At 35.8% G+C, this 27820-nt stretch overlaps 2 protein-coding genes across 2 annotated transcripts; both read left to right on the plus strand.

The window, feature by feature from the left end:
• The first annotated feature begins 10410 nt into the window (after positions 1 to 10410).
• On the plus strand, positions 10411 to 18828 carry LOC141657733 (uncharacterized). Its single transcript, XM_074465066.1, has 8 exons — positions 10411 to 10552; positions 10969 to 10992; positions 15038 to 15143; positions 15280 to 15348; positions 16844 to 17337; positions 17700 to 17961; positions 18160 to 18368; positions 18503 to 18828. The coding sequence occupies exons 1-8, from the start codon at positions 10548 to 10550 to the stop codon at positions 18567 to 18569; spliced, it is 1236 nt and encodes a 411-aa protein (XP_074321167.1). The 5' UTR covers positions 10411 to 10547; the 3' UTR covers positions 18570 to 18828.
• Positions 18829 to 19954: 1126 nt separating this feature from the next.
• LOC141657734 (riboflavin biosynthesis protein PYRR, chloroplastic) lies at positions 19955 to 27019 on the plus strand. Its single transcript, XM_074465067.1, has 9 exons — positions 19955 to 20406; positions 21077 to 21211; positions 22096 to 22195; positions 22340 to 22465; positions 22560 to 22873; positions 23761 to 23880; positions 24807 to 25052; positions 26117 to 26242; positions 26522 to 27019. The coding sequence occupies exons 1-9, from the start codon at positions 20050 to 20052 to the stop codon at positions 26774 to 26776; spliced, it is 1779 nt and encodes a 592-aa protein (XP_074321168.1). The 5' UTR covers positions 19955 to 20049; the 3' UTR covers positions 26777 to 27019.
• The last annotated feature ends 801 nt before the right edge of the window (positions 27020 to 27820 follow it).

Below are 27820 nucleotides of genomic sequence, written 5' to 3' on the forward strand. Positions count from 1 at the left end.
CACTGCAAAAGCAACCACTAACACACATCCTTGCACACCGCCTATCGACTAATCTCCGCCCCCTAATCTCCCACTCGACCATCATCAATCCCTCGCCACCTTAGACACCCCTTCCCCATAGACCTTGTTTTTCATCAACCCTAATTTAGGTTAATCTACTTAGGGGGTGTTTGGTTGACTTGAAAAAGGTATGAGATATGGGTTTAGAGCTAAACCCATACCATTTATTTGGTTGGCAAATGTAGGGGTTTCATACCCACGTCTCAAACCCATAAGGTATGGGTTTCTCATACTCAAGGAAGGGGTGGGTATGAGATTGATACCCATGGGAATGAAATTAAAATAAGCAAAAATGTGAAATAAAAATTATGGCTCAAACTTCTATATACTTATTTGATTAAATTTTTATTTTGATGATTTTGTAATACTAAAGTTTTCGATTTAAAATATTTTATTTTACTCATTTAAACTTTTAATTGATCTCCAAACTCATACCACTCTAAATTGAAACAAACGCATGATATGAGGAATCAAGTTCCAACCCCATACCACCCAGATATGATTCTTGATTCAAAAACCCATACCCATTCACGAAATAAACGGCCTTGTTGGAAAAAAAATTATTGCATAATTAATTTATGTTATAATTATTAGGGTAAATTGATAATTTATACCCAGTATAACACTTTTTTTTTCAAATCTTATGCCTAATATAATTTTCTTTCAAAACTTATTTGGAAATCTTGTTTTTTTCTTTCTCAATTGTAATACCATATTTATAAAAAAAAAAAAGGTTATGAATTAACGGTTCTACCCTCGCTACCTAATTCACCAGCACCATGATACCGTCGTTAGGTACCAAAAATAAATACCTAAGTACAACTAACAGAAGCTAACGATAAGTAGGGTCGATCTCCACAGGGAGGCTAAGTATGTCTGTCGGGTCAAAATTGGAGGGTTTTTAATTTGTTTTCTAAACTACTGAAGATATAAAGCAAGAGAAATAAAATGGAGAGCAATAAAGGCGAGAAAAAGCTAAGATCGATCAGATAAGGAGAGATATGTCAGGATTTCGGTTTACCATGGCAGTTCACTAACTCAGTCATAAATAGTCTAGACAATCTACTGTGAGAAGGGTAAGGGAAAGGTCCTTCCGGTCCGCTATCCACCCTAGATTACAACTAACTTAACTTCCGTCCTCATTAGGGTAATCTACTGTTCATAGCAGGTCTGTTCATTCCAATATTCCGATCTAGGAGCGAATTTATCCAGATTAAAGTCGTTTAGAAGCGTACACTCAACTAAACATGTTACAGTTATATTGCTATGGTCACGGGTTCTCACAATTGATCTTCTAGCCTATTCACAACATCGTCACATTACTACCATGGCTCCCCTAGTCCTAACATAAAAGAATTAACTACTCATGCTATCAGATCTAACAACAATAACGATGAATGTGCTAATAAGAGACATGATAAAGAGAGCAAAGAGATGAATTGCAAACTAACAATAATAACAAAAGAATAGAAATCAAGAGACAACGAAATAAAGAAGAACAATAATTAAAATAAGAAAAAGATTAGATTAAGGTTAAGAGAAAGAGAGATTACAAAGGAGCGAATCCGGCGTAAAGAACAAAGTAGCAGTAGTAATTAAGAGAAGTAAAGAGAGTATTAAGCGTATGAAAAGGTGTCTTTATGACCTAATGACGATTTCCCTTATATAGGGAGGCATTTTATTAACATAAATAAACCTAGCACGGATTAAGAAACCCGTATATAATAGCTCGTCACTCAATCGAACCTTTTCAAACTACTCGATCGAGTGAATCTTCAGCAGAACCGTTCGATCGAGCAAAAGCAGCTCTCGATCGAACACTTCCAAATTAGCCCACTTCGATCGAGTTCAAGAACCACTCGATCGAACACCTGCAGCTGCCAAACCACTCGATCGACCTCTACAAGCTCTCGATCGAGTAGATATCCACTGAAACAGCCTTGACTTCTTTTGGTTAGTCTTCCAAGGACTTCTTCGCGCTTCCCGAGGTACGACTTCTGCTCTAAAACCTCCATCCCCTCAAAGTGCATGCTAAGACGGACGAAAAAAGCACGGTTCCACTACTTTAAGGGTTCATTTATGCAATTTAAGACAAAATAAACCAAAGTAGCCAATTCGGGGCATTTTGCAATACAAAGCAATGAAAATAGCATGAAAATGCGTGCAATAAGAGGCTAAAAAGTCTATATAAATTGCACGTATCACACCCTTACTAATTAATTAACGGGAAATTCACACGATATCCTAATGTTTGACATTTTGCATGAAACACCCAAATTTTTGATCCGGAAAACTTTAAGAGGCCATAGCTCGTATTTACGAGTTCAGAAAGTGATAACTTTTTTCCAAATCGATCATCTTTTTGAGAGCTAGGATTTAAAAAAAGAATGTCGAATTTGGATCCTATGGCTAAGAAGTTTTACATGTCAAAAATTTTTTGACCCAACAAAGTTAAATTATCATATCTCTCAGCCCTATAATCTACTCCCTCCAATTCACCATAATGTTCCCATATCAATATGGCACAATACTTAAGAAAGTTGATTATAAAATAATAAAGGACAAATGTGGGGTATAATGATAGGAGAGAGGGAAGAATAATTAGTAGTTAAATAATGATGAAGCTTTTGGTAATTGTTCCCTCCAAAAGTTAAACACAAAATTAGACATGACTAATTGTTCCCATATGAATATGCCTTAACCCATCTGCATACTTGATTAACCGCCTAATTAAAGTTAAGTTTACAAAACTTGGTTGTTTAACAACCATTACATATGGAGACATGCCTCCATTTACCAATAATCCAATGTTTATTAAATAAAATTACATAGGATTAGTAGCTGATTAGTATACAAATTACAGCAATTTTTCGTTAAAAAAAAAAAAATTAAAACGGCAGATCAATGATCAGAGGACTTCAGTTTTCATTAAGGGTTTCCCCTATCTTGTCAGCCAAATTGGTTGTCCTTCAACCAAAAACCAACTGTCAAAGTCTACATCCAACAAAGCAAGCTGCCTTAAATATGAAAATTTGGCACCAAATTCAAATTAGGAGCCAAATATCACAAACATTTCAGTTTTTGCGCCCAATTACTTCTCAAACATTGTGCAAAGTTCAAGTGTATATAAATAGAGATGCAGTTAGCAGTTGGGATCATTTATTTGAGTAGAGCCAAAAAGTATCTTTATTACCATTACATAAATCAAACAATAAACATTCTCAATAAATGAAGAAACCAAATCTAGATAACTTTGGAAAGAGGAGAATCGGTGATCTTCTACTAGAGAAAACCATTGATGGAAAAGTAAAGCATGGAGCAATGGCGAAATTGCAGCACAATTTGGTGTATGCAAAAAACAATAACCAAAATTTGGAATAAAGTTAAAGTTCAACATCTTTGCAGGCCAGGGAATCAATGTCAACAATGACTCAAAGGTAGAAAGATGTCAAAAAGAAAGGAGTTTGAAACTTCTAAACTAGAGAGTTTGGAACTTGCAAAGAGGACAACTCAATATGAAGTTAGTAAAGGGATGGGTGTTAGTCAATCAACAAGATGCGGATGGGTGAAGGCAGATCTGTTGGATTCACATACAAATGCAATCAAGCCACTTCGACGAGATAAGAACAAACTTGAACGATTAATTTATTGTCTTTCACACCTTCAATATGATAAAAATACCAAACGTTTTATTTTCAAGGATCAAAGCAATGTGATTCACATAGATGAAAAATGGTTTTTTATTACAAAACCAAGTCAAAGGTTTTATGTAGGAAAAAAAGAAAGAAGACCTTTTAGATGTGTGCAATCTAAAAGATTCATAACTAAGGTTATGTTCATGTGTGCCGTATCAAGACCTAAATATGGTCCAAATAAAGAAGTAATTTGTGATGGGAAAATTGGTATATGGCCATTTGTAATGGAGGTACCAGCTAAGAGAAAATCAAAAAATAGAAGTGCAGGCACACTAGAAACAAAGAACATAGAGTCAATTACTAAGCAAGTCACCAAAGAAATGTTGATTTCTAATGTTTTGCCTGCCATTAAGGCTAAATGGCCTGCAAACTACAAAGAAGAATATTCGATACTGACAGGATAATGCAAGACCCCATATAAATAATGTGGATGCGATTTGAAAAGCATGCTAATGAAGATGAGTGGAACATTCAATTTAGCTATCAACCTCCAAATTCTCCAGATTTAAATGTTCTTGATTTGGGGTTTTTTAGAGCCATTCAATCTCTTCAACAAAAGGAAAAATCAAACACACTACAAGAACTTCTTGACAATGTTATGAAAGCTTATGAAGAGTTGGAAGTGATCAAGCTTAACTATGTGTTCATTACTTTACAGGCATGTATGTTAGAGATTATGCAACTCAAAGGTGGGATTGACTATCCTATACCTCATATGCACAAATCAAAATTAGCATCACAAGGTTTATTACCTGAGTATCTAGATGCTAATACAGAATTGGTGAAAGATTGCATTAGATATGTAACAAATCTTGGTCATGGAAGTAGAATTACTGAACTGGTAGAGTCATTTAGTAGTGCAGAAAATAGTGCAAAAAATAGTGTAGAACTAACAGATGTTGCAGGTTGCAGTAATGATCCAACAGGTGAACATGAAGCTGTTGGTAACATTATCAAGACAAGATGCGATTACTAATGCGATTCAAAGGTTGCGATATAGTAGAAGCATGAATGTGTCAGGGAAGATAAATCAGTAACAGGCAAGTTTTTGAAGACAACCATATGTATGTATTCAGACGTAGTAGAAGCAAACAAGTTTTTGAAGACGACTAGATGTATGCATTCAGATATAGTAGAAGCATGAATGTGTCAGTGAAGATAAATCAGTAACAGACAAGTTTTTGAAGACAACCAGGCAATGCAACCGTACAAGCATCATAGAGTAGTGATAGTTTTTGAAGATAAATCAGCATGTAGAGTAGACAACAAAATGAATGCAGTAAAAACATAGAAGGCACACATGCAATTTATGTACTCTTTTGAACTTTGCACAAGTTTATATTGTCTTTTGGGCAATTAATGTAAACTGAACTAGTTAAATGGCAATTGTGCTATTGTAGTAAGACTTCAACCAAATTGAGTTTCAAGTTAAGATAACCAACAACACAATCCATACATAGCCTGCATCACGATTACCAGTGGTGGCGTAATGCATGAATTGTGTAACTATGCTCTCAAATGAAATCATTGAGCATAAATAAACTGAACAAAAGGAGAATAAAAACCCATAAACAACAACTTTTACTTCATCAGTCCTTCAAACCGTATTAAAAAAAAACAATAAATTAGGAGAAGAATTAGACCTCCCATCGTGTTTTTCTTCCAAATCAGGAACAAACAAAGAGCAATACTGAGAATCAGGGACGATTGTATCAAGTTCCCCATAACTGTCAGGAACAACATCAAAGGAGTCAACTATGGGCTGACTGTAACCACCAACATCCTCAAAATCTTCATGCATGACATCACCAATAACTTCATCTCCCATTAGACCTTCATCGGCATCTTCATCTTCAATGGCAAACATGGGATCAATTTTCGCCATTTGAGTCAGCATCAAACGACGGTATTTTGGGCTTTCACGTCTCTCAACCATCTTTTTCATCCTTCTTTCTACATCAACCCTAATAAACTCTGTCGTCTCTTCCCTAGCCTTCTGATAATCATCATTTTTCCCAAAATCAAGGATACCATCACCAGAATCAGTAACAACTTTCTCACCTACATCATTTCTTTTCACCCCCTCGCAATCTTCATCAAACCCAACCAAAACAACAGAGTTGTTAAACAAACAAGGGCCATCTTCAAGATCCGAGTCAAGATAACTCAAATCTGGAAAAATTTTGATAAACTTATCGAATTTCTGGCGATTGAAGTAAAAATCCATTGACATAATGATTGAATGATAGAAAGGAGAGTGCGAAAGTGAAGATCAGAGATGAGGAAAGGGATTATATGTGAAACAAAGGAAGATTTGGACGGAAAATAAGAGAGATCTACAGAGAGAAAGTGAGGAACAATGGCGGAAGAGAGAGAGAGTGACAAATAGGGTTTGGCTGATTAAGGGGTTAAATATGGCGGGAGGGGTTAATTAGGGTTTGGTTAATTAGGATTACGGGTTAAATGGGCTGGGTTAATAATTGGGTTAGTATTTGGGTTGGGTTAATTAGGTTAATTAGTATTTGGGTTAGGAAATAAAGTAGGGGTACAAAATGTAAAAACACAAATTAAGTAAGGATAGAATGGTAATTGTGTAGGTGAAAAATGTTACTAAAAAAGGAAAGGGGAACATTACCTGAATAATCCGTTTTGAGAAATAGGGAACACTAGGTTTGGTGCCCGGCTACGCTCGGGCTACCTTTATTACCATTTAAATTTTATTTTCTATGAAATATGTTTCGCTAAATTTGGTTAACACATAGATTTACCATTTTATATCTTGAAATTATGATGAGATGTAAAATTAATCAACAAATTATGTGACACGTTCACCACTCCCGCTGTTAATATTATTACTTTCACTACATCGCATGTTAATACTATTATGTTCACTACTTCTTCGATTAATATTGTTTGTTTAACTATTCATGCTATTTTTACGGTTAACCCGTTACTTTTGTCAAACTCATATATTTAAACAAATTAATATTTTTTTTTAAAATTGAATTCTTAGTTAATTTTTCATACTCTCTCTGTTGTTCCTACTGTTACTTTCATACATGTTTTGTGACTACTACAGTACTATTATTTTCACCTCTCCCGCCGTCATAATTTTTCTTTCACTACGCCCGCATTTATTATTGTTAATTTCATCAGAGTTATATATTTAAATAAATCTGAAATATTAGATTAGAATATTATTTAAGAACAATCATTATTATTTACTATTTAAATTACAAATCTAATGAGTTATAGAATATTATATTTTTTGGAAATCTAGATTGATTTATTTACCTTTTAATAGTTTTCAAAATATAAAATACTTATGTCATATTATATTCGCGTGTGTTAAATAATTAACATCTTTATACTAATTAATACCATAAGTGAGGCATGTTATTTTAAGAAAAATCATCATATTATAGTGTTCTCTAAATTTATATTTCAACCAAAACTATATAATATTTACATTGAAGTCCCTTGGTCGGGTCCATCACAAAGTGTTATGATTAAAAACTATGTAGTATAATTAATTTGTATAGATTTATTTAATTACATTGAAGTACCTTGGTTTATGGAATTAATATATAGTAAGTATTGGTGCCCGGCTTCGCCCGGGCTATCTCTGCTTACCATTATTTTTTTTTCATTAAATAAAATTACATAAAGTTTCATAACCCATAAATTTATCATTAATATATTGTTCTATGACATATCCTAAAATTACGATGAAATAAATTTTGAGACAAATTCACTACTCCCGCTATTAATATTTTACTCTTATTAATGAAACAATAGTAATAACATTTAACTACTTGCCCGTAATCATTGTTACTTTTACTACTCCCGCCGTAAATATTGTTACTATCACTACTGTCGCATTAATATTGATAATTTCACTACTCCCGCCGTAATTATTGTTACTTTCACTATTGCCGCATTAATATTGATTATTTCAATACTCCCGTTGTTGTTCTACCACTTTCACTAAACTCGCTGATAATATTTGTTAATTTTACTATTCAAATGAGTCATTACTATCATATAACTATATCCAATATTATTACAATTCTTTTCTTTACTGACGAAATTACTTTTACTACTTAGACATGCAATTTTAAGAGGATTATATATTTATATAAATATATTACATATATGCATTAAATCAAATCGAAAGAATTATGCAATATTATATATTATGGAATCTAACTTGAATTATTATAACCTACCTATATTATATTTTTGTATGTTAAATAATTAACATCTCTATATACATCTAATAAACTATAAAGTTTAATAAAATTGCATAGATTTTAAATTTAATATATAATTTTATGATGATAATAATTAATACCATAAGTGTGCATGTTTATACTAATTAATTATTTTATTTTAAGGAAATTGACCATCTTCTAGTCTTCTATAAATATTTAGGAAAATTACCAAGCATCTTCTTTCTATTAGTCTCCTTGAAATTGACCATCTTAATTAATTATTTTATTTTAAGGAAATTGATCATGTTTAGGAAAATTACCAAGCTTCTATATAATTTAATTTTAACCCAAACTATATAATATTTGCATTGAGATACCTTAATCGGGTCCATCACACGACGCTAGTGATTTAAAACTATATAGTATAATTAATTTTTATAACTTTCTTTAATTACATTGAAGTCCTTTGGTTTCTGGATTTAATATATAGTACTAGTATTGGTGCCTTATTTCCTTGGCTACCTTTACTTACCATTAATTTTTTTCATTAAATAAAATTACTTAAAATTGCATAACCCATAAATTTATCATTAATATATTTTTTTTAACATATCCTAAAATTACGATAAAATAAATTTTGAGACAAATTCACTACTCCCGCTATTAATATTTTACTCTTATTAATGAAACAATAGTAATAACATTTCACTACTTGCCCGTAATCATTATTACTTTCACTATTCTCGCCGTAATTATTGTTCTTTGTCACTCATGTAGCATTAATATTGATAATTTCACTACTCCCGCCGTAATTATTGTTACTTTTACTATTACCGCATTAATATTGATTATTTCACTACTCACGTTGTTTCTACCACTCTCACTAATCTCATTGATAATATTGTTACTTTTACTATTCAAATGAATGATTATTATCATATAACTATATCCAATGTTACTACAATTCTTTTCTTTACTGACGAAATTACTTTTACTACTTAGGCATGCAATTTTAAGAGGATTATATATTTATATAAATATATTACATATATGCATTAAATCAAATCGAAAGAATTATGCAATATTATATACTCTCTCTTATTCATTTTAACTCTCCCCCTTTCCTTTTTCATCTATTCATATAACTCTCTCTCTTTCCTTATTTAGTAAAGTTTTATACTTATTTTAATCACCTTACCCCCACAACAATACCCCACAATACTCATATTTTATCTTATTTTAATCACCTTACCCCACAACAATACTTATTTTAATTATCTTACTCCACAATAATACCTTTTCTCTCTCCAATTACCTTACACCAGAGAAAAAGGATTACGCATCTGAGGTAGTACCTCAGACCTTGTACTTTTTGATCATATGCACATTTTTTCTGAGCATATTAGCATTTATAAATATAGTTTTTGAGCAATATTATATTTTTTTAGTGTAATATTTTAGTAAATGTGCTCAAAAACTTTATACTAAAGCAGAACTCAAAAACTTTAAAATAAAACTCAGAAAATAAACAATAAGAGGTACTACCTCAGATGTATAGTCTATGAACTGCCTTACACGGTTACACCACCACAATACTTTACAATAAAATAATTATTCCCTTAATTTGCGTGCCCTTTTGAAAGGGGAGAGTTAAAATGAATAAGAGGGAGTATTATGGAATCTAACTTGAATTATTTATAACCTACTTATTATATTTTTGTATGTTAAATAATTAACATATCTATATCATAAGTGTGCATGTTTATACTAATTAATATCATAAGTGTGCATGTTTATACTAATTAATTATTTTATTCTAGTCTTCTATAAATATTTAGGAAAATTACCATACATATTCTTTCTTTTAGTCTTCTTGAAATTGACCATCTTAATTAATTATTTTATTTTAAGGAAATTGACCATCTTAATTAATTATTTTATTTTAAGGAAATTGACCATGTTTAGGAAAATTACCAAGCTTCTATCTAATTTAATTTTAACCCAAACTATATAATATTTGCATTGAGACCCCTTAATCAGGTCCATCACACGGTGCTATTGATTTAAAACTATATACTATAATTAATTTGTATAACTTTCTTTCATTACATTGAAGTCCCTTGGTTTCTGGATTTAATATATAGTATTGATTGATTATAGCGAATTGGAGGGAGTAGATGATATTGCACTTGCTATTAGTGGAGACCGGAGAGGGAGTGTCCTAAAAGTAGAATAAATGAGCAAGTACTAAATCTCCTTTAAGACAGTACTATCCGTCTTAAGATTAAAACAGGTCAAGTATATAACACTCGTATATATAAGAATGCACAAGAAAAATCTATATATTTATATTTATCTTATATACACAAATGATATGATATTTAACTCATCTTAAACTTAAAATGGATATTACCCGTCTTAAATGAGTAAGCGACCTCAGTATCAACAATCAAGCCCACATTATTAGCATCAATCGTTTACATAAATTTGTTATTCCGTTTCTCTTCTCTCTCTACACACCTTTCTCCTCACCAACTCAACACCGCTCTCGTCTTTCGAACCCTTCTCCGCCTTGTTTATGAGGTATTTTTTTTAATCTTCTTTTATTTTCTTTTGATATTTTTCATCATTTTGTTCAATTAATTGCACTTTCTTTTAGATTTTTTTTCATTATTTTTGTTCATTTGATTGTACTTTTTCATGCATTTATTTGATATCTAGATCTGTTTTTTTTTCCTTGTTGTAATTACAACTTTAATTGATTCCGTTTACGATATCGAGGATCGAATATGCTTTGTTTGATCGAATATGTTGTGATTTCAATTGATTTGAAGCTGTTAGTTCTTTGAGCTAGGGTTTTCGATTGCATAGTCAATTTAGGGTTATCTATTAAGCTGTAATCTGGCTGCATGAATAACAATTAGCTGAAGAACTGATTAATTTTCGTAAATTTCTTGATTTTTATTGTTAATTATTGATTTTTTTTTTCATGTGTGCAGCTCAAAGGAGAGACCCACTCTCGGGTGAGTTCCGTTATCCGTGTTCATTTCGTCTTAGCTTCTTGTTGACTACTGTGATGTTTGAGATATATAATTTGACGTGTTGAGAGTCGGATACGGCTATTTTGTCCGAAATTTTCAATTTTTTTGGTCTATATAAATTGAAGTGTCGAGATGTCGTGTCGGTGTCGATACGATAGGTGTCGGACACTCGACACGGCAGCTAAGTGAAGTGTCGGAGTAACATATCATGGATCAATGATCGGTTGTTCGCTGTTTTTTTTTTTCTTTTTCCATCGAGAATGAGATAAAATAATCACTTATGTTTAAGTGAAAAAAGAGGTGAAGTCCTCATTGAGATGTCCAATTCTGTTGTGATTCTTAGTTTGTTTTGCAACTGGTGATTTGTTTTGGGGTTGATGCATCTATTAATATGGTTGTGATTGTTTGTCATATTTATATGATCGAATGAAACAATTTTAAGGACCTGATGCTTGTGATTGATAATATTCAAGTGACGAGACATGTGGGAGCGGTGTGTTAGTTTTAAATTACTGCATTTGTTCAGGTCAATTGTAGATACTTTGAGAGTTCTTCTCATGAAGAAAATCATAGTACTAAATGGGGTTTGAAATTCGAAACCCTGTAATTGAGGCGAAATATATGTTTTAATCAATTTCAAAGAAACTAGAGCTCGTACTTTGATCAACATTTAACAAGAAACTAAGAGGGTGTTTAGTTGGCTTCGTTGTAATGGATTTTATCCATTCCATTGTTTGGTGAGAGTGTTTTTGGAATAAGTTAGATACCTACTAGATTCTAACTCCCCTTCAAGCCCTTGGAATCAAATATTCATCCTCCCACTAGATTCAAACTCTATTCCCCGTTCTACAAACTCATAACAAACCGAACAACTCCAAGGAAGAGTGGATTTAGATCCCATACCCCCCATAGTATCATGTTCTATTCCATTTCGTCTTATTGAACCAAACAACTTCTAAGAGATTTATTCGGTCACCCAATCATTATTCAGATGAGATACTACCCAAAAGGCATTACAAATGCTATCTTTCAAGTAAAATAAATTCTTTCTAATTCTTGCTCCCCCATGTACGATAAATAAATAAAAGTATTAACATAGATAATTTAGTTCTAATCATATAAGCTTTCATTCCCATGCGTAGGCATATGATCTCCATTAGAATCTCATTTTTTTTCCAAATGTCTTCTCCTGCATGTGAATTCAGCTATAAGAATAATTAGGAAATCAAATTCGAGCTATAAGTTAAAACTTATTCTGAATCCGGCCAGACTCCCTTGATACTATATCTTGTTAAATCAATTTCATAACCTAATTCACGATAACTGCAATCGATTTCAAATAACAATTGAGTAGTTAACTCTGACAATCAACACATGCGTGTTTCATGACTAATAATCGTACAAACCCTAGATATAATCTACTCACCATGCTATTGGAATCTAGGGTTCAAGCTGAGGTACTTAATCTAACGGGTCAAAAACAAGTCTTTTGGCCAAATAGAGTTTATATGTAATCATAAAAGACTCTTTTAAACTAGTTAAATGTATAAAGGGGCAGAAGAGGGTATATTCCACATTAGAGTTAGAGCTCATTCCCGAGGGAGCATGTCCTCAAACCTATATATCTCGAGACTTTATAAAGGTGCAAATGCGATGGTCTTAGTGGTTCTAACTTCTCTCGATTTGAGTACCAAATGCCTACTCTTGAGATGATTTAGGATCTCAGTCCATGTGCTCAAACTCATTCATTTTCGAGTTGCCTTTAGGCATATGACAAGTATTCAACGAGCTTCAAAAGGTAGGTCACACGGCTTTTTTTCCTCTTCAATTTTTTTATTTATTTAAAAAGTAAATAAATCGAGAAATGCAAATCAACGTCGAACAAACTCACATGCAAAAGTAAAGTGCACAAGAAATAAATCAGTGTCCTTGTTCCATAAAAGATAATGAAAAGAGACATATAACATATCACATATAACATTATGAGAGGGAAGGGGGATTGATCACTGCATGATCAATCACATCCGGCTCTTACGTTTGGCAGAGCCGGACTCGATTTAATCAAGGAAAAAATGAAATGGGAAACAGAGGGTTGTGGCTCACAAGAATGGTGTGTGACGCACCGTCAAGTGAGGCTTGGGATCATGTCTAGCAGGGTTGTCCAATGAAATTTGGAGGCCTTGATCCAAATTGTATCGAGGCGCCCTAATTCTATTGCTATATTCAATAGCAGTTAATACTTGCTGTATCTTCTATTTATTTTGGTATTGGTGGACTTTACTTTAGTTTTTCTCATTTAAAAACAAATTCAAATTCTTATACACATCTAATTTAAGACAAGTATAGACTAACACACAGACTATAATCTAGCAGTGATTTGATTAGTAATGGGGTAATCTAGAAAAAAATATTATTTACTCCCGATTTTATGCTACTTTTAATACAACTACAACTTTGCGTCTCTTCTAATTTACCATGGAGCAGAGGTTTGTTATATTAATTCTGTCTAATAATCCAAATACACGTCAATCAAGTGGGCCCAATAGACATAGGAGTAAACCAAAAGAATGTGATTGGTGGGAATAAAACCCACTACATTTCGGTGATACAGAGGTAATTAAACCACTGCATGTACATCATAGGAATGAAGTTTAAGTAGATGAATTTGGATCATCATTATTTTCATGGTATGGTAGGTAGGCATGTACATCATTTAAGTAAGGACCATCATCGATATTACTTAGGTTCTCTTAAGGGATACCCAAGGAACATATAATTGGGGTACATATCACGAATGTGAATAGTTAAGCTGGTTTGATATCCATGCTCCTCCATAAACATTAAATGGGCGAGTCGCTAAAGATCGCAATAAGGGTCCACAAATGGAACACGTAGTTTGTGTTCAGAGCTAGATCCAAGGAGTTGGTTTAATATTCCAACTCCTGCATAAGCATTAAACGGGCAGGTCTCTAAAAACCGCACAGTAAGGGTGTGTTTGGATAGCGAAAGTAGAGGGAAAGGGAGGGGAGGGGGAAGGAGGGAAGAGAAAGGGAGGTAAGGGAAGGGGAGGGCAAGTGGGGACTGGGTGTTTGGATACAATTTCCTTCCAAATCTTATCTATTGTGGAGAGATTTTGATTTGCCTTGGAGGAGGGAAAATAGATCCCTCCAAATCTCTCTCCCTCCATTTCCCTCCACCCTTATTTGCTATCCAAACAAGGGATTTTAAATCCCCTACTCCCCTCCCTTTCTTTTCCCTCCAAATCACTCAATCCAAACACACCCTAAGGGTCAACAAATGGAACAATTCGGTTTGTGTTACGGCGACGGTCTCTATTTTCCTTTTCTTAATGCCTAGTTGTTCATCGTGGGTCATTGACTTCTTTGTTTTCTCGAAATAATACCCAGCGAATTTTGCCATTCGAGTGTGTTTTCGCATACATGTGCATTTGGGCTGGGACATTCTACTCTTGCCTTTTAACTTCCCGTTTGGGTGCCATTCTTCCTGGACACATGCATCCTGTCTAATAGTCCTGCTCTAGCCTTTTGAGCGCCCGTCCAGCCTGCAGACATGCATTCAGCTATGCACACATGCGGATGATTCACTCTTCACTTAGACTTGAAGTGTTAACGGGTGCTTCCAAAATTAACACTTCACACTCTGGTCGCTTGCCTAGAACTTGACACTTTTGAGTAGCATCTATCGAAACGTCTAAATGGCATATCAAAGTAGTCTAAAACCCCATGTAATAAGGAGTCAGTGTACCATAGAAACCGCTCATGAAGCCATGCAAATGATGTAACATTAACCTTGCAACTTTGCAAGGGCTCATCATTTGTGATAGTGTGGATAAACTGCAATAAATTAACTTGTTTGAGTTCAAGGGTCAAACTTTCATCTTGGAAGTAACTAGCTTCACTAGTGCAGCCGTGCAGTTTGGTTAAAAGATGTTATTTCTCCTGTTCATATCATATTGGCCGAGTTCCAGGGAGGAAACTTTTGTTAACTTTTTTTTTGTTTGGAATAGTGGAACGCGGATTAAGACCCGCAAACGGAATATCGCTGCTCCTCTGGACCCTGCAGCATTTTCAGATGCAGTGGTCCAGATATACTTGGATAACGCTGGTGATCTGGTAAAGCATTTTTCTTATTTTCTCTCCCCTCCCCTTAAAAAAAAAAATTCATTAAGTTATTGCTTGTGAAATTGGCCTCTATATTTGATTTCTCCCCTCGACACTGGTTGATCACATGATGTTTTACTCCATGCAGGAACTTATCGCAAAGAGTATTGAGTCTTCAGAACTTGACTTCTCCAGATACGGTGATACTTTCTTTGAGGCAAGTGTCTTTTATTGATGTTCAGTTAGCTGAGTGTCTCAAGATTGGTGAATTTTCGATGCCTGCTTTTAGCTTTATTGGTGACTTAGTGGCATCTACATGGTATTAAATCAATGCCACCACACCGAAACGCGGAGATTTTGTGAAGATTCTGAAGATTACCACGACTACATTTTAAGGGATATTGAACCACAATTGGGCTGTAACGGCCGATACCTGGCCTTGATCGTAACAAGATGTAATACGATGGGCATTTGCCTCAACCTAGGCCTAATTTTCTGTCAAGCTTGCTTTAGCTACTTATATATTGCTGTGTTGCCCGTGTAAGCCAAGGTATCCTTGCTTCATTGTTCCAGGACTGTCCCCTTTTCATGTTTTTTGCTCTAGAACAAAACCTGATGTTGCTCGAGAGTGAGACATTGTCTTAATGTCTTGGTAACATGAATAATCAAGTAGTTTTCCAGTGGATCCCACCTTGTGAAAACAAAACCATGGGAGCGAGAAACAATTTTAAAATTCCTATATCCATTCAGAATTGCTTGCTATGTCTCTGATGATAGTTGACTTCATAGTTAAAAAAAGCGCCCCTTGGGAAGGCCCACCGAGACACTTGCCAAAACCCACAGTGCGCCTTATGGACAAGGCGCAGCTAGCAAGGTGCACCACCATGCAATTTCAATATTTTTTCTTCTAGCTTGTTTATTATGCCCTTCAAATTGGAAATGTTGCACCAAACTTTATTGAGGAAAAAACTGCAATTTTGTTAGTAAAAATTGTCTCCTGGTGTCTATGGCCTTATCAATAGAATATGACAATGTTTTGACTTTTTGTTTGGTAGGCACAAACACCTACTACACCTCTCCTCCTTCATATTGGCTTGAGCTGACATTGAATACAATCCCCTGGGTTTGTGGCTGTATAGAGTAGTTCATCGAGGGTTTATATCATTAGAAAAAAGAATGGGATAATCTGGAAGTGTGCAGAAAGCTACTAGTTGCATGTATCATATTACATCTCAAGAGTCTCATTTTTGGTGATTTAGCACATGTGAGACTATAACAAAGTGAAATTAGGCGAGGGGTGAGGAGATAAGGTTACAAAATACAAAATGAAGGTAATATATTTGAGTGGAGAGTGAATTTATTATGGATAAGGGTGGTCAACTGAATTGGGATTAAAAATAGGTCCTATTTGAGGGGGACTTTTTGTCTCTTCATCTCCTTCCCACTTTTTTTGCTTGTTTGTCTTTTAAATTGCCTGAGCTATTCACCTTGCAGCTCTTTACTTTGTCGTTCCTCTATATTTTTGTCTTCCCTCTTTACTTCTCATTCAACCTGTTAATTATTTTACTTTACTACTTGTTATGGTTCATGTTAGCATATCCTAATTATTCTGGGACTATGATTTAGTTTTTGATCTTTCTTGTTTATGTCCACATTATTTAGATCTTTATTGACATTTTCTGAATAAGTAATGATGGGTTATACTCATGCAGGTAATCTTCATTGGGGGTCGTACTCAACCTGGAACAACCAAATCTGATGAGGGGGAGCGCCACCATTACTCTGTAATTGATTGTGAACCTAAACGTGAATCCATTTTGCCGTCGGTGGTTTACATACAGAAAATTTTGCGCCGAAGGCCTTTCCTAATAAAGTATCTTGAAAATGTCATGCGAAGATTCTTACAGTCCCTTGAGTTGTTTGAAGAAAATGAAAGGAAAAAGTTGGCCATTTTTACGGCCCTTGCATTCTCCCAGAAGCTGTCAGGTTTACCGCCAGAGACTGTATTCCAGCCCTTGCTCAAGGATAATCTTGTGGCAAAGGGAATAGTTCTTACATTTGTAACTGACTTTTTCAAGGAATACCTCGTTGACAACAGCTTGGATGATTTGATTTCTCTCCTGAAGCGTGGGAAAGCCGAGGAAAACCTCCTCGATTTCTTTCCATCATCTAAAAGAACATCGGAAGCTTTGTCTGAACATTTCACGTAAGAATAACTTCATATTAGTAGTCAGCATATTTTTGAACTTTGTTGTGTTCTTTTTTTTGTTTAGCTTAGTGGTTTTCTGACTCACCTTTGCTTATTGCTGCTAAATGGTTTGTGAAACATGTGAATCCCACCTATACTACTATACATACTTCCAAGTAGATTAACTGAGCACTCTGTTTTATTGGGTGGACCTTCAGTAGTTCAGTGTTATTCTGCTGCATGTGAATAAGTTTGGTGCTGAAGTTGTTTTAGTTGGACTATCATTAGCTGCATGCCTGCATCTCATTGCCAATCTTTCGATCTAAACTTGATTTTATTTCTTGTGGCTCACATTTTGATATGTGATTTTGTTGTCTCAGTAATGAAGGTCTGCAGCAATTGGTCCAGTACAATGAGAAAAAGATGTTTGAGGTTAAGTTGGCTCAAATGAAAACTACTTTAACTACTCAGATAGCAGAGGAAGCTGAAGTGGGTGAAGTGATCGAAACAGTCAAACACCATGTAAAGGAGGCCAAGCTTCCTGATATTGACGTTGTGCGCCTCTTATGGGATGTTATCATGGATGCTGTGCAGTGGTCTGGGAAAAACCAGCAGCAGAATGCTAATTCTGCTCTGCGACAGGTATGCTTTCAAATCTGACTACCCTTACCCTTTTGGCATTAGAGGGTATGATGATGTTTATGTTCTGTACTTATAATATACTTCCTTGTGTGCAATTTATTTAGTACATAGTGTTCTTACGGGTCATAGTTATAATCTTGCATTGCTAATGGTGTTCTCATAATTTAACTGATGCAAAATTTGGTTTTCTTAATATAGGTCAAAACCTGGGCTGAGCTCTTAAATACCTTCTGCACCACTGGAAAACTTGAGTTGGAATTGATGTACAAAGTTCAAATCCAATGCTATGAAGATGCAAAATTGATGAAATTGTTTCCAGAAATAATAAGGTCTCTTTACGACCAGGATGTGCTTGCAGAAGATACCATTCTGCACTGGTTCAGCAAAGGAACTAACCCAAAGGGCAGGTATGCTTCGAAATCATACCAGTGAATTAGCTTCCCTAGAATGCGTTTCGTCAAATTTACATATTTATTTATTTACTTCATTTTTCCCTAAATTTTTTGGCCAATGTTTTATCTTTCTATTCCCAATTTAACAGGCAAACATTTGTTAAGTCGCTCGAGCCCTTTGTCAAATGGCTGGAAGAGGCAGAAGAGGAAGAATGAACTGTGTAGTTTCACTGCAGGAGTTCCTCTACTACTGCAAGCTCTCTTTGGACCGGGTCATGTTTCTGTTGTGTGTGCTGATAATGACGGTCCATATCTCGCTATTATCTTTTAATTCTGGGGTTTGTTGAATTTGTTCCCACCATCGGTAATTCTAACCCGTTCTGGGAGTTACCGTTCAATGTTGCACCTTGTTTTAACTCTACAGTGTTGCTGACAGATTTAGCAATGTAATGACTAGCAATGTTCTGTGCTTGTTTCTTCTTCTTCTTCTTCCATTAATTACATTTATACCTAGTCCATTTGCAGATTGAGCTAATCTAGTAAGTGGAGTGACAAGGGTTTGATACTCGTAACTTGAGTGCGGATCTCATTGTCGTCAAAATTAGGATGCAACTCCATATACACCAAAAAGGCAAAAATAGGTAATTTAGATTCGGTCACCCCATGGTTAATTATATGGATGGATGAAAATTATTAAACGGATATGAATGGATATGACCTCACCCCATCCATATTCTGCCGATTGCCACCCTATTCAAGACCAAAACTCCAAATTAAACCAAACCCAAATATCAATTGTGTTTATTCGTATTAAATCTTCCTATACATTTCCATTTTATTTGTAAAACACTAATGCCTAAAAATTGAAAGGTAATTGGTTGTTACCTGTACGGTTGCAATTTGGATCCTGTCCATTTATTTCTCTTCGTTAATGGACCTCCATTTCTTTTGAGAAAATGGAGAAGATCCTTACTCGTATGGTTGTACTTGTTACGATGCCTTATGAATCATGATCCCGATCCCGCATTTCCGCTTATCTAATTATTAAATCTTATGTGTGCTTATTTTCACATGTCACATTTTATCCACCTCAATACATTTTTGATGATTTTGACCCTTTACTCTCACCAAGAATAATGAATTGTACTACATCAAAAGAGGCAAAAAAGAAAACTAAACCCACTTCAGTTCCTACGGCAACCTCACTAGCCCCAACCACCACCTCCCCCGGCTACCGGTGACAACCTCCTCAGGCAAGATGTTTTATTAGGCCGTCCCTCTCTCACGTCATCGTCGGTGACGACGTCCTCATCCCGTTGTATATGTCCCCATATACAACCCCTGACCCCACCTCCCACCCACGCGCCGGGCGCAACATCGGCGATCCCTCCCCTTGCCACCGTCCAACCACGCTGCCAACTTACCACGGGCTAAAAACCAATTCATGACCACCAATCTCAAATAAAAACCCTAATCACACACCATGCTTCCAAATTGCTTGAAAATTATTGCTAAATGAAAATTATTGCTTGAAAATACAAATTTTATTTAAGACCGTTTTAATTTAAGATAGTCAAGTGACTCAAATCTGACCAGCAGCATTTCAGCTACCAAACTCCAACAACCACCATGCTGCCAAATTGCTACTAACTCAAACAAGTCCACAAACATTTAGGAAGTCCTTGGCAAAAAAAACATGGCCTTGTTCTCCATAGCCAGACCTTCAATCACTCCAACCATGTGTCACCTAAACCCTAACCCTAACCTCCGCGCCAACAACCGCAACCACGCGCTCGACGCATACTACATCAAACGCGCCGCCGAGCTCGCCGACAAATCCGCCGGATTTTCATCCCCTCACCCTAATTTCGGCTGCGTTATCGACGCCGGAAGAGTCGTCGGAGAAGGTTATCTTTACGCGCAAGGTACTACGTCGGCGGAAGTAATCGCTATTGATTCCGCTGGCGCGTGGTGTCGCGGCGCCACCGCTTACCTTAATATGGAGCCTGGTGATTGCCATGGCGAACGCACCGCTATTTCCGCTATTATTCAGGTGAACTTTTATGTGCCAAAGACTCGTTATTCTTTAGTTATGGATTATGATAAGCAAAATGACTCGTTAAAGTAGTGGTGAATTTTTGAGTTGACTCGTTATTCTTTGGTTCTAGAAGCAAATTGAGTCACTGGAGTAATGTTGTTGTTTAGCTGGAATTGTTTTTATTGAGCACTGGAGTAATGTTGTTCTTTAGCTGGAATTGTTTTTATTAAGCACTGGAGTAATGTTGTTCTTTAGCTGGAATTGTTTTTCTGGACATGATTGAAAATTAATGACTCAAGATACAATTTACTGAGAAGTTCAATTCGCGATGTAAATTTTCATTATAGGTCATCTGGAAACCCGCCTCTATGTAGAGGCACCAGAGTAATGTGGTTGTTTAGCTAGAATTGTTCTTTTTTGACATGACAGAAATTTAAGGACTCAAGATGGGGAAATACTATGGCTGGAATCTGGATGCATCAGATATCGTTTTTTCGTTGAAGTGTTACTATTAGGGTGGTTTTGCGTTTTCTAACAATCTAGTAATTGTATGAATTGTCAATGGTTTGTCCATTAGAGCGGAGTTATAAGAGAATTGTAGGAAGTTGAGTTTGATTCTAGTTTGAATGCTTAATGTGTGTGAAATGTTATTAATGGTTTGTAATTGTATTGATGTTGTGATTAGGCAGGTATTAAGAGGGTGGTGATTGGGATTAGAAATCCGTCAAAACATTTAAGAGGAAGTGCAATCCAAATTTTGAGGAGTGAAGGAGTGCAAGTTGATGTGCTTGGTGAGGATATTCAAAGCGATCTTGTCGAGGTATTTCTTACATTTTTTTCGTGTTATTTTCTTGGGTTAACTAGATGTGTTTTGCGGTTTATTTATGAAAAGTTTTAATCTTTTCTGGCCTATTTTGTGTTTCTGGTGAAATTTCATGGCATTTTTTTTGGCTAATGTGGCTAAAGTTTAGGCAGTGCTCATGTCTACGACCTCTATATTGATAAAAAGTAGTCTCCCAAAAAAATTATTATGTGGGTATCGAATAACTCGCTAAATTGTACTATGTGCTTCTCAAGTGATAGAATTTGTGTAATGCCCATTTGACAAGATAATTTATTGCAGTGGAGTAATGTTGTTATTATGGATGTTAAATTTGGTTTCTTGAGCTAGTTATTTTAATGGCATTACAACCTCTTTCGTTTGGAAGGGAAGGGAGGAAGGTGGAAAAGAAAGAGAAAGGCATGGGAGATGAGAGGTTCCTTCACAATCCTTCCCATGTTTGAAGGACTTGGTTTGTGAAAGAGAAAAGGAATATCAACCCCACCAATTTCCTACACCCCTTCCTCAATCCTCTGTATTGCTATCCAAACTAGGAACTATGGACCCCTTCCTTTCTGCTACCTTGTCTTAATTTCCCCTCATCCAATCCAAACAACCTGTTAAAGGTTCATATTTAACATCAATTAGAACAATTATTAAGTTTGTGATTGTCTTTGTTCCAGCTTTTACCGGGGAAACTATTTTTTTCAATTGTTTGAACTTCTTCGACTTTCTCTCAATTTTCTAGTGTGATAAGATCATAATATGGGGAAACTTTGGCATTCATAATAATGTCATCTACAAATGCTTGAAACTAATTATCTTTCTTTATGCATCTACTTCATGTAACAGTGCATTGTCCAATGAATTCTTGTCCACTGCAGGAGGCTCTAAAATCTTGCCTTCTTGTGAATGCTCCTCTGATTATCAGGGCTGCTTCTCAAATACCATACTCTGCTCTCAAATATGCTATGACACTTGATGGTAATTGTCAAAAATTTACCTTTGCTGTTTAGTTTCTGATTTTTTTTTTGAGCTAATTTGTAATTTGTGAAATTCTTATATGAGAAAAGTCTTTGAAAATTGCCCCGAGATATCCACTTTAATATGGTCTTCACATTTTTTCAGGGAAGATAGCTACTAACAAAGGTCATGCAACATGGATAAGCAGTAAACTGTCAAGGGGGCGTGTCTTTGAACTAAGGGGTCGAAGTGATGCTGTCATTGTTGGAGGAAACACAGTACGGATGGATAGTATGGTCCTGAGCTATTATTTTTGTTGAGGTGCTTAAAGTGTTGATTGCATACAATCTAATAATTTGTTTTCTTGCGTTTTGATTTTTTTTAGATCCTCGGTTGACAGCAAGGCATGGTGGAGGCCACTCACCCACACGAATTGTCATATCTCAGTCGCTAGATCTTCCAGAAGTAGCACATCTTTGGGATACTTCTGAAGTGCATACCATAGTTGTGACACAAAGGGGCGTCAGAAAGGACTTTCAGAAGTACCTTGCTTCTAAAGGTGTTGAAGTGATTGAGTTTCAGATAATAAATCTTAGAGATGTAATGGAATACTTTTATGAGTGTGGTTATCTTTCTATTCTCTGGGAATGCGGAGGAACACTGGCTGCATCAGCTATTTCTTCTGGTGTTATTCATAAGGTAGGCATGCTTTGTCTTCTCTCTTCTTGTTTTTTTTTTCTTTTGTTAGGAGTTGATGCTTTCTTTTCTTGTGCTTTGTGTATTTTTTTTTTATATTACGTTAAGGTATGAGGCGTGTATGTTCGGTCTCAGTGATGGTAAATTGTACATATATTGACCTAAGATAGCCACTTGCTCTATAAAAATAGGTCTTGAATATTTTGGCTTCTCATATTCCAGTGCTAGCAAGAGGGTATGGTGCAAGATATCTAGTAGGGTTATAAAAAATTCTTGCATGTTTTCCCTTTGTGCTGTGCAGGATATTTACTATAATCAGGAAAATTTTGGTGAACCCTGTGGTTTATAGAGCTTGAGATATTTTGATTCAATCTTTGAAATAGTCATTATTATTTAGTGAGAATAAAATGTGGAAACTTGGTTTATAAAATGCTTACGTTGCATTGATAATGTCTTTAAATGACCCATCTATCATGTAATTGAGACCCTGGCATATCCATAAAACTGTTTCTTGCCTTCTTGAGGACTATGTTGCATACCTGCCCCTAATGTTATTTCTGCATGGTATCTCTTCTTCCCCCTGCATAATCAGCTTGTGTTTTTGATGGCTGCTAATTCACTCTCTACCCCTGCCAGTTTATCCATCTTCTTGCATCACCTTGCTCTTTAAATTCTACCTCGTACCTCTTTCATTTATGTTACTGACCTTCTGATTGGTGTTTTGGTAGCTGTCCTCTCTTGCTAGTCTCCATTGAAAATTTCCTTAGTCTTGCCACATACGCATGTTCAATTTGTTTAGCGAAATGATTATGTTAATATACACGAGTACTATATAGTTTTGGTGAAAGGATTGGGTTGTGAAGGTTTCTGCCATTCCTGTCTAACTATAGGTTCACGCTTTTGTTGCTCCAAAAATCATTGGTGGGAAAGGGGCGCCATCTCCTGTTGGCGAACTTGGCATGGTTGAGATGACTCAAGCTCTCAATTTACATGATGTCAGTTATGAACAGGTCCGTTTATGTTACTCTAATGCATATGTTTTCGTTAGTGTAGTTACTCTGTAGCTGTTTTCTCCATTTTATCATTCTTGTTCCTTTTGCACTTTTGCTTTCTACTGTACCACTCTTCTAAATTTCTGAACACTTTGGTTTAAGGTTGGTCATATCTAGACCTTAAAAACGGGTCAACCCAGTAGGGTTGGTATCGGGTCGGTCCGGGCCGTAACATTTTCTGGTTTGCAATAATTCGGGTCAGATTGGGTCGGGTCAAGTCATTTCGGGTTTATTATTATCTCAAGGATTCGATCAGTTTGCAAGTTGCAACATAAACATTGGGTCTGGTCATATTGGTTCGGGTCAATTCGGGTAACAGTCATGTTCAGGTCCTTAGTTCGGGTGTCGGTTATTTGGGTCGTGTCATTCGAGCTGGGTCAATTTTGCCATGTCTAGTCATAACTCATTAATGTGGGCTTTACTTTGACAATATAAGAACACAAATTCTTATTTCAGACCGCTATATCCGTCTGAAATCGGTCTGAAATGGTCAGACGGATACCATTTTCTCTCACAAAAAACCCATTTAGGGTGTGAGTGGGAAAGCACATGGGGGTGGTCCACCACCCATGTGCTTCTCACTTATGAGAGGTCTTATTGCGGTCTGAAATAAGTCGGTCTTAAACGTTGGCCAGAAAACTGAGTGAATCATTATACTCTTCTAGTCTTATTTCATCATACTCTGAAAATAAAGGATAGTACATTTGTTGACCCAAACTAATATGGGAGTTTTTTTCATATCACAAGTTTTATGGGAATTGCAGCTGCTAACTTTGTAAGAAAGATTAGGGGATCAAAATCTAAGTACATAGAAGGTGTGTTTGGCTTGAGAATATGTCCACGCATTGCTTAATTGGAGCTTCTCTCTCTATATTTGACGACAGGTTGGACCTGACATGCTCATCAGTGGATTTCTTCAGCCCATTCCCGACTTAACACCTACCATTCCGTCTTTGTCTGAAACCTCTAAAGTTGATCCTACACTTAATCCTTATGAATCAGGTGTCATAACTTTTTACAAAACTTGGGATCCCTATGGCTCGTTCTCAAATTTCTCGCCTCATCCTATCCAAATGCCAGATGAGGATGGTAACTATGTAACCTGGCCAAATGTCGAACATTATTACCAGGTAATGCATACATTAAAGTTTCCAAATGAGAGCAGTCTACCTAAAATACCTTTATTTATTTTTCTCATTTATACTGCTTTATTTATGTAATCTACAAGTTCCTTCTTCCTAGTCCATACTAGTAGGTTAAATTTATTTTATTGCAGCTGAAGTTGGTTTTAAGTTTGATGTTGATAATCTTTCCTCCTTTTGCCATTAGCTTAATTAACGTGAAGATTTGCCAATTGGGATAGCCTTAGCCTAAACTTTCTCACAAAAGGAAGTTCATGATCCCTAAATGCAGAACCTAGGGCAGTCCTATAAGACCCACTCCATTCTAAAAAGCAATCGGCAGTCGCAAGCGTAGGCGCATAGCTCATTAAAATTATAAGCGTGAGCGATTGATCCTAGTTTTCTTCGTACATGCCACTAGCAAAAGTATGAAACAAAAATAGATGAAATTATAGTTCCATGTTTAAATTTGTTTATGGAGACGGAAGATCAGAGTTAATTCTTAGTTTCACTTGTCTTTTATTTATAATTGGGGAAAGGAGAAAGAAGAGACTTAGGCCTGAAAACAACTGAAGGGGTTCTTGCTAAATTCTAAAATAAGTAGAAATTCAACGGAAAATAGCTGGTATGTCTCTGTACACAAGGCTAGAAACTTCAAGCTTAATAATACGCCCTTTATCAAGTTTGGGTTCTAATGTACATAGGAAATATGACTTGATAACTATTGAACACGAAATTTTGACAGAGAAACCTATAATTCTAGAATGTTAATTACGTGAAGGAGAAAAGAACATAAGTTATTTTTATGGTAGTTCACAGAAAATTCTTCTCTATTTTTTCTCGGTCTACTTAATTTCCATTACGAGGCCTTTTGGAACAACCTCTTTATGCTTTCAACAGAGGTAAGGCTAAAATAGAGGTAGCGCTGCATACATCCGACTAAATCTACCCACCATACGAAGGATCTTTGGGATAATCGGATAATGTTGTTGACTTGTTGCTGGTGCTGTTTATGCTTCTCTTGCTATTAGCTTTATGCCGTGTTGGGTAGTTTTAAGCCTTTCCTTTTGCAGGCGCAGAAATTTTACGGCGTGGAAAATCCCTTAGCTCAAGATTGTCTCAAAGCCATTAAATCAGCAAAAAGTCCAGAAGAAGCCGCCAGGATAGGAAGGAAGATGCAGAGGCGGAAACCTGACTTGGTAAGAACTTTGTCCTACTAGAACCCTGTGGAACTATCGTCACTACCTCTAAATCAGAGCTGCCTTTAACATTGATTTTTTAATGGAATATAAGGCCTCTTAAGAAGATTCATTCTTAGGATCAACCCAACTAATGTAGATTGATGGTTATGAAATGAAAGAGAAACTTTGGGGAGCCACATCAGTGCACATGCTCTAAAGCCCCCCACCCCAAGCCAAACGAATCCTGGCTTTTTCACTAGTCTTGCCGCAGATATTAATTTCTGTCTCATTTCTCAGGTAAGACCTGATTGGGAAACCGTCAAAATAGATGTTATGTACCGAGCCCTGAAGTGTAAGTTCTCAATCTACCCACATCTAAATTCCATGCTTATGTCCACGGTCGGTTCAGTCCTAGTGGAAGGCTCGCCCCACGATCTTTTTTGGGGAGGTGGTCGGGATGGGGAAGGCCTTAATTATTTAGGGAGGTTGCTAATGCAGTTGCGATCGGAGTTTATTGGTGAGTCATCTGCACAGATTGAGAACCCTTACTGAAGAGTTAAGTCCTTCATTATATCTGTAGATTGTAGAAGCAAGATTCGACTCTTTTTAAAAAAAATACTCTATATAACTCGGGATTTTGTTCAATTTGTTCATTCATTGACCTGCCAAAAGAGAGACTTGTATTCATTTGCGGGTTTATAGCCAAATTTTGTAACAATGTATTTTGTAACAATGTTGTCACAAATCCGTCTATATTTTGCGGGAAATCGACTTGTCAAATAAATTTTGTATCCATGTTCTTGAAATTTGTACGGTTCCGAGTGTTGGGCCGTGAGATATTGTCACATTCAAAAGATGAGTGTGGCGGAGTTGCGTATGTTGAGGTGGATGTACGGACATACAAGGAAAGATCGATTAAGAAATGAGGTGATTAGGGAAAAGGTAAAAGTGGCGCCAATAGAGGACAAGATGATGGAAAACCGACTAAGATGGTTTGGCCATGTGAGAAGGAGACCTATGGATGCACCAGTTAGGAGGCTGGAGACTTGGAGAACAGAAAAGGTCCCTAGAGGTAGAGGAAGACCGAGACAGACATGGTTGAGAGTGATAGAGCACGATATGAGATTTTTGGGGCTTGAGGAGAGTATGGTGACGGAGGGGGCACAATCACAATGGAGGGAAAGAATACATGTGGATTTTTAGTATGTGATGTTTTTCTGACATATTTAGTGTTTTTATTTAATTTAAAAAAAATAAATTATTTGGTCTTCTCTCCTTTATTACACTTTTTTTACCAACCACTTTCTTATATATTTTACTTGGTTTACTTTTAAGGCATTCCAGATCCTTAATTCTATTTCGGTTTTCAAAATCGTTTTAATCTTTTCTCTCGATTTAAACTTTAAGTTATTATAAAAAAAATTCGGAATTCGATTTTAAAACCTGTAACTTTAATACATTTTCGCTCTCCCTTTGTTTTTCATTTTCCCTTTTTTATTCGCATTTTGAGGTCTGCGTTCACTCATGGAAGGTTCTAAAGAATGATTTATGTCAAGCGACCCCAAATCATTTTGGGATTAAGGCTCTGATGTTGTT

This window comes from Silene latifolia, chromosome 5 (assembly GCF_048544455.1).
Source record: "Silene latifolia isolate original U9 population chromosome 5, ASM4854445v1, whole genome shotgun sequence".
Lineage (NCBI taxonomy): Eukaryota > Viridiplantae > Streptophyta > Magnoliopsida > Caryophyllales > Caryophyllaceae > Silene > Silene latifolia.

Bases quoted from the DNA above. Each gene is read 5' to 3' on its own strand.
- LOC141657734 (XM_074465067.1), top strand. From the start codon at position 20,050: ATGGCCTTGTTCTCCATAGCCAGACCTTCAATCACTCCAACCATGTGT. The intron at 22,466-22,559 runs GTATGGTCCTGA...GATTTTTTTTAG, and splicing joins AAACACAGTACGGATGGATA to ATCCTCGGTTGACAGCAAGG. The intron at 25,053-26,116 runs GTAATGCATACA...TTCCTTTTGCAG, and splicing joins ATGTCGAACATTATTACCAG to GCGCAGAAATTTTACGGCGT.
- LOC141657733 (XM_074465066.1), top strand. The intron at 10,993-15,037 runs GTGAGTTCCGTT...TGTTTGGAATAG, and splicing joins AAGGAGAGACCCACTCTCGG to TGGAACGCGGATTAAGACCC. The intron at 18,369-18,502 runs GTATGCTTCGAA...CCAATTTAACAG, and splicing joins GGAACTAACCCAAAGGGCAG to GCAAACATTTGTTAAGTCGC.